The following is a 7,917-nucleotide window of genomic DNA, read 5'->3' on the forward strand; positions in this document are numbered from 1 at the left end:
CGTTATGACCCTGCAAGCACGGTGTGTTTAATTCTGTTTTTATTGGCAGTTAAAAGTGGAGCAAATGCATTCATAAGAAGATTCTTTAACACATGCTGGCGAACAAAAGGTATTTGCAGGAAATCATGTCATAAAAGTGAAATCTTTCATGTATTCTGTGACGTGTCAATTCTTTGCTGCATTGATAAAAAGCATTTGCCTTCAATGGTTGGGAAATAGTTGTATCTGAGGTTCCTGCTGACTTCCTCTGAGGACCTTCTGAGATGTACCAGCCCATTAAAATGATGGCTTTAGCCTATCAATATTTCTGTGTTGGCTGTATTTCTCTTTATTTAGAGGAGTTTGTTGTCTCTCCCATGGAAATAATCTCTTAGTCGAATTCCTTGTCTTCAATATTTTTATTGTTAATTTTTCCTATTAAAATTTTCCTAAAAACTTTTTTTGAAATATACCATGTACTCAAAAAAATGTAAAAATCATAAGTGACCCTCTTAACAAATTTCACAAATTTAGCACATCTGTGCAACAGTAGTCTTGCTTGGGAAATCCCACAGACAAAGGAGCCTGGCAGGCTACAGTCCACGGGGTCACAGAGAGTCGAACATGACTGAACACACACACACATACACACAATTCATGTAATTCTCACAACACTATGATGTAGGTACCATGGTTATCCGGTTGTATAGATAAGGAAACGGGATAGAGAGAGACTAAAGAACTTATCCAAGGTCAAATAGTTTGAAACTGGTGGGGCTGGGATACCTACTATAGATGAAATGACAATGTGGTGGATATAAGTTGAGGAAATTAATGAAAAAGTACACACATGAAAACAGACTGTGAGCTTTTAGAAAATATTTACTTTAACTTGAGCATCTACATATATAATTACCATGAATTTCCTTTATCCATCATATTAATTATTCTTATATAGACAAGGGAGTTTTAAACATCTTTAGATTTCTGAAGAAGATGGAGTTAGACTTTTCACCACTTCTTTTTTTCCTTAACTTTTTTCTTCTCTTTGCAGCAGATGGTCCAGTCAGCACAGTATTTAACTGCGTATTCGTTAGCATTGCACTTCATTCTGCAGTTATAGTATCCTGAAGGACATCCTTCCTGAAAAAAGAGGCTTCTGGCTTTAAAAAGAGAAAACATTGTATTGTGTGTTTGTATATTTTAATGTTTGAACACTTTACTATTTGAAGTGTTTCACAATAAAACAACAACAATAAAGAACTTCCAGAAAAAAATGACAAAAAAAGAATGGAGAAGAGAAAAGTGGCAGTACTGAATAAAGATAAATGAGGGTTTCTTCTCTAGAGCAGTCGGTGAGCTGAGGCTGAAAACGGGCAGCGTTTCTGATAAGAGCTGTCACTGCATATTTTTGGCTATGCTAAAATTAATGATCCATTTAAGTGTGGGGATTCATGATTCAGGAAAGGGTGTTTAATTTTACAAGTGAGGTCTCTGAAAGTGCGTGCGGATGAAATCTCATGTACAGGTGAAGGGGTTGGCCTTAGGTCAGAGTATGAGTTTTGAAGGCAGGGTGAGATAAAATTAGGTAAAGGTTCATGGTAGTGGGGAAATGGGGATTTTGTCACTTGTTGCTTTTCCTGTCTTGGTGAAAAAACAAATCATCAACTGAGAATGAGAATGGGATGGGGAAGTTGGGTCTTGGTTTCCATTTTCCAGTGTGTTGAGGCTCAGAGCTGTTACCTCCTTTACTGAGGAGGTTTTTGAGACCTGCACAGGGTCCCACACGCCATGACCTCTCACCTTGGTTTCCAGTTCTTGATCATAGGTGTTTCCATCTATCCCTTTACCCCAAGGAAGCCTAAGTTTTATAAGAATCACTCGCATGCATTTCCTTACTTAAAAATAGTGTTAGTACCTGAATTTCATCCCTAGATACTGTAGTTTAGTTTTTTCTCTTTATAATTTTTGATATTCCTTCTAAACCTACAGATTTTTCCCAAATCCATTTTTTATACTTTTCTTACAGTTCTTATGTCGAAGAACTTGGGGTGTTTAACCTGTAGTGTTTCCTACAGTTTATAATTTTCTGATTGCATACTCTTAGAGAAATCAGCATGTTCCTGTGTCCTCTGTATTTTCAGTAAATTGGCAACTGGATTCAGACACTTGACCAGACTCATGTTTGATTCCTTTAGCTGGCTGTACTGCAGCTGGTGGAGGTGATTGTGTGTGTGTGTGTGTGTGTTTTGTCAGGAGGCCCTTAATGTCTGGTTGTCTATCTTTTGGAGATAATAGCAGCTACTGATTCCTAATGGCTTCATTCATTAATAATGAGGGTTGTATGTTGGTGACACTGTAGTTATATGTCTTTTTCAGTTGAAATGTACATGACTCAGTAAGTTTGGTGACTAGTTTACACTTGAGTGACTTCACTTTATCACTTTACACTTGTGAAATCATCACTACTATCAAGATCATAAGACACTTTAATCACATATGAAAATTTCCTCTCACTTCCTCTATTATTATTATTATTGTTGTTGTTATTAATTGTGGTAAGAATACTTAGCATAAGATCTAGACTGTGAAAAATCTAAGTATACAATCCTGTATTGTTAACTGTGAGTACTGTGTGAGGTAGAACTTCAGAACTTTTCTGTCTTGCATAAATGAAACTTTGTACCTTTTGGCCAATGTCTCCCCATTTCCTCCACCCATCAGGCCCTGTTAGTATGAATGTGCTATTTTTGGATTCCACATATAAGTGACATCACACAGTATTTGTCTTTTTGTGTCTGACATTTCATTTAGCATAGTACCCTCCAGGTCCACCCATGTGGTCACAAATGGCAGGATTTCCTTCTTTTTTAATGCTGAATTTATCTTATATATATATCACATTTTCTTCATATGTGTGTATATATTTTTCACTTTTATTGAGGAATGACTGACTGATAAAAATTGTATACATTTAGGGTATACAATGCAATATTACAATATAACATATATTGATACCACCACAAGATAATTAACATATCCAACACTTCATGTGGTCATCCTCTTTTATTGTATCGTAAGATCACTTGAGATCTACTCTCAGCAAATTTCAAGTGTATAATACATTATATTGACTATTTTTATTAACTATAGTCACCGTATTGTACATTAAGTCTCTGGAACTTGTTCATTTTATAACTGGACGTTTGTACCCTAACATCTCTCCATTTCCTTCCCTGCCCCTCCAGCCCTTGGCATCCACCATTTTACTTGCTACTTCTTTGACTTTTACTTTTTTACGTTCCACACATAAATGAGATCACACAGTATTGATCCTTCTGTGTCTCACTTACTTGACTTAGCATAATGTCCTTCAGGACATTTGTTCATGTCAATACAAATGGTATAGTTTCCTTCTTTGTAAGGCTGAATAATATTCTGTTGTATGACTACACACACACACACACACACAAACACACACATATAAGACATTTTCTTTACCCATTCATACATTGACAAGACACTTTGGTTGTTTCCTTATTTTGGCTAGTGTGAATAATACTGCACTGAACATAGGAGTACAGTTATCTCTTCAGCATCTCTATTCAATATCATTTTTTGGATATATACTCAGAAGTGGAATAGCTGGATCTTATAGTGGTTTCTAGTTCTAATTTTTAAAGAAGCATTCATATTTTTTCATAATTACTTTTTCAATTTATGTTTCCACAAAAGTGTACAAGGTTTCTCTTTATATATCTACCAATACTTATTATTATTATGATAATAGCTATTTTAACAGGTGTGAGGTGATAGCTCATTGTGGGTTTGATTTGCATTTCCCTAATGATAAGTGACTTTGAACACCTTTTTGTATTCTTTTTGGCTATTTGTATATCTTTTCTGGAAAAATATCTGTTCAGGTCCCTTGCCCATTTTTAACTGCTTTATTATTATTTGGGCTATTGAGTTGTGTGAGCTCCTCATGTGTTCTGCAAGGAATCTGCAAACCCTTATTGCAATGGCACCCCACTCCAGTACTAATGCCTGGAAAATCCCATGGATGGAGGAGCCTGGTAGGCTGCAGTCCATGGTTTTGCTACAAGTCAGACACGACTGAGTGACTTCACTTTCACTTTTCTTTTTTCCCCACTTTCACTTTTCATTTTCACGCATTGGAGAAGGAAATGGCAACCCACTCCAGTGTTCTTGCCTGGAGAATCCCAGGGATGTGGGAGCCTGGTGGGCTGCCGTCTATGGGATCACACAGAGTCAGACACGACTGAAGTGACTTAGCAGCAGCATTGAGTATAGGGCCTGCAGATATTTTCTCCTATTCCTTAGGTTGTGTTTTAACTCTGTTGATTGTTTGTTTTGCTCTGCAGAAGCTTTTTAGTTTCATGTAGTCCTACTTATCTCATTTTGCCTCTGGTGCTTGTGCATATCCAATAAATCATTGCGAAGACCAGTGTCATGAAGCTCTTCCTTCATGTTTTCTTCTAGAGATTTTACAGTTTGGGGTCTCTTGTTTAAATCTTTAATCTATTTTGAATTGATTTTTTTCTATAAATGTAGTCTGCACATGGCTATCCAGTTTCCCTAACATCATTGGTTGAAGAGACTCTCCTTTATCCATTGTGTAGTCTTAGTACTCTTGTTGAATATCAGTTCCCTCTGTGTTTTGGGGTGGGGGGATTATTTCTGAGGTCTCTATTCTCTTCCACTGTTCTACATATCTATTTTTAAAAAATTATTTGTTTGGCTATACCAGGTCTTAGTTTGGAGAAGGCAATGGCACCCCAATCCAGTACTGTTGCCTAGAAAATCCCATGGACAGAGCAGCCTGGTAGGCTGTAGTCCATGGGGTCGCTAGAGTCGGACACGACTGAGCGACTTCACTTTCACTTTTCACTTTCATGCATTGGAGAAGGAAATGGCAACCCACTCCAGTGTTCTTGCCTGGAGAATCCCAGGGATGGGAAGCCTGGTGAGCTGCCATCTATGGGGTCGCACAGAGTCGGACATGACTGAAGCGACTTAGCAGCGGCAGCAGCAGCAGGTCTTAGTTGCAGCATGCAGGATCTTTGATTTTCATTGCAGCATGCCAGATCTTTAGTTGCAGCATGTGGGATCTAGTTCCCTGACCAGGGATGGAATTCAGGCCCCCTGTATTGGGAGTGCAGTCTTAGCCACTGGACCACCAGGGAAGTCCTTACATACCTGTATTTATGCCAGTATCATACTTTAAAAATTTTTATAGCTTTGTAATATATTTTGAAGCCATGAATTACTATGCCATCAGCTTTGTTCTTCTTGCTCAAAGTTGCTTCAGTATTTAGGGAATTTTGTGGCTGCATAAGAATTTTAGGGCTCATTCTTTCTTCCTTCTCTTTTATTTTTCTTAAGAAATTTTTTTCAGCTGTTTAAAAGTTTTAAAAAGCTGTTCTAAATTTTTTTTTCTATGAAAAATAACATTGGGATTTTCACAGGGATTTTACTGAATTTATTATTTGCTTTAGGTTTTATGAACATTTTAGCAGTATTAATTCTTTCAGCTGCTAAATAGTTATCAGTTGAAAAAGATTAAGTATTGATGCATGCTGCAATATGGATACATTTTGAAAAACCTGTTGCTATTTAGCAGCTGAAAGAATTAATACTGCTAAAATGTTCATAAAATGTTGCTTTTATTTGTGTCTTCTTTAATTTCTTTCATCAATATTTTGTAATTTTCAGTGTACAAGTCTTTTACCTCTTTGGTTAAGTTGTATTGCTCAGTACTTTGTTCTTTTGATGCTGTTATAAATGAGATTGGTTTCATAATTTCTCTTGAACAGTTTGTTGTTAATATGTAGAAATGCAACTGGTTTTTGCTTATTGATTTTGTTTTCTGTAACTTATTGAATTTTTGTACTAGTTCTAAGTTTTTGATGGTATCTTGGGGTTTCTACATATAAGATCATGTCATCTGCCTACAGAGGTAACTGAATCTGAGTTGTTTCTAATTCGAGCCTGGAAGCATATTCAGTGATACAGCAATGTCAGTCAAATATATATATATTTAAAAAGAAACAGCTTAAAGAATGGGAGAGAATATTTGCAAACCTGTATCTGCTAAAGGTTTAATGTCAAAAGTATATGAAGAACAGACTAGTGAAAAACAACTAAATTAAGAAATAAGTAAAGAATTTGAGTAGAGAAATATACACATGGCCAATAAAACACTTAAAAGATGCTCAACATCATTCATGTTGCAAATTAAATGCAAATTAAAATACAAATTAAAACTACAATGAGATTTCACTTTATACTAACTAGGAGGACTATCATAAAAGAAACAGACAATAACAACTGCTGGTGACTATGTGGAGAAATTGGAACCCTCAGGCACTGGTGGTGGGATTTTAAAGTAGTGAAGCTATGAAAAATAGTTTGACAGTTCCTCAGAAATTTAAACATAGTGTAACCATAAAACACAGGTATATTTCCAAGAGAATTGAAAATATATCCACATAAAAGCTTGGATGTAAATGTTCAGAGCAACATCATTGATAAAAGATCCAGACTAGAAACAACCCAAATGTCCATCAACTGATGACTGGATGAATACAAGATAGTATATCCATTTACTGTAATACTATTTTATCAGTTGAAAAAGATTAAGTATTGATGCCTGCTGCAATTTGGATACATTTTGAAAAACCTGTTGCTAAGTGAAAGAAAACAGACACAAAGATTTACATGTTATTTGACTATGTTAAATATCCAGGATAGGTAAATGGATAGAAACAGAAAATAGATTAATAGTTGCCAGGGTCTGAGGGGAGGAGGAAGATGGGGAATGACTGCTAATGAATATGGAGTTTCTTTTTTGGAGTCATGGAATGTTCTGGAATTGGATAGTGATGATGGTTGAATAACTTTAGGAATATACAGAAAACCACATAAATGGTACACTTTAAAAGAATGAATTTTATCTCATAAAAGAAATGAGAACCATGAAGGAAATCTTGAATTTCTTTAGGAATTAAAAGGTGATCTTAAAGTAGTAAGTGCATGATAAAAGATGTCAATTGATAGTAATGTAAAACCCACTGATAAGCCCAATGATGAATATATATTTAACACATAGTATTGATGGATTTTAAAGTTAATTTGGGAGGGTTAGATTGATTATTCAATAAGTAGGCCCATGTAATTGGTTACTTGGTTAAGTGTTAAGATGGAATCTTAAGTCCCACCATACATAAAGTAATTTGCACATAAGCCCTTACCTAGATCAGTGATTGGAGTGTTGTGTAAACCACAGATTATGATGGAGCAGCCTCCTGTACACCTTTGCCATTCTAATCTCTGCTCATTTTCCAATTTTTTCAGTTCCCCAAATTTTCTGTGTTCTGTAAACTCCTTTCACCTTCTTTAGATCAAATACAATCTTCAAGTAAAAGTTTATAGGTTAAATCACTGGAGGGTACCACCTTACAGCTGTTGCCCTAACCACCAGCTCTCCACTACTCTCCCATTCTTTGTTATATGGTACAATCTGCTCTTTTCTAATTTATTTTCAAACTCTTGAAAGACCTTGTATTCTCTTTCACTTATATTTTCATTACTTTGGAATGAAAGGTTTTCTTCTTACCTTGAGGAACTATGGACAGTAAGGCAAGAACCCCGAGGAGGGAAAGCAAGACCTTCATAGTTGAATAAGTCAGAGAGAATCTGTAGCTGGGATGAAGAAAACTTCTTTCTACATTCAGTACTCAAGAAGTGAGTTGCTGTACGATTATTGAACCTTTCAGTGGCAAGAACATTTCTGCATTCCAATGAGCCTTCATATCAGGAGATACCATGAAATGGACGTGACCATCAGTCATTTACAGGACACTTGTCGAGTGTTGGCAGGGTGTGGGCAGTGACAGAAGAATGTGCAGCACTTAC

At 36.1% G+C, this 7,917-nt stretch overlaps 1 protein-coding gene across 1 annotated transcript; it reads right to left on the reverse strand.

Moving 5' to 3' along the window:
* Positions 1-990: 990 nt before the first annotated feature.
* On the reverse strand, positions 991-7,676 carry LOC138989001 (beta-defensin 43-like). Its single transcript, XM_070376152.1, has 2 exons — positions 7,619-7,676; positions 991-1,142 (listed from the first exon to the last, which is right to left on the reverse strand). The coding sequence occupies exons 1-2, from the start codon at positions 7,674-7,676 to the stop codon at positions 991-993; spliced, it is 210 nt and encodes a 69-aa protein (XP_070232253.1).
* Between the last annotated feature and the right edge of the window lie 241 nt (positions 7,677-7,917).

The sequence above is a fragment of the Bos mutus genome, chromosome 8 (assembly GCF_027580195.1).
Source record: "Bos mutus isolate GX-2022 chromosome 8, NWIPB_WYAK_1.1, whole genome shotgun sequence".
NCBI lineage: Eukaryota > Metazoa > Chordata > Mammalia > Artiodactyla > Bovidae > Bos > Bos mutus.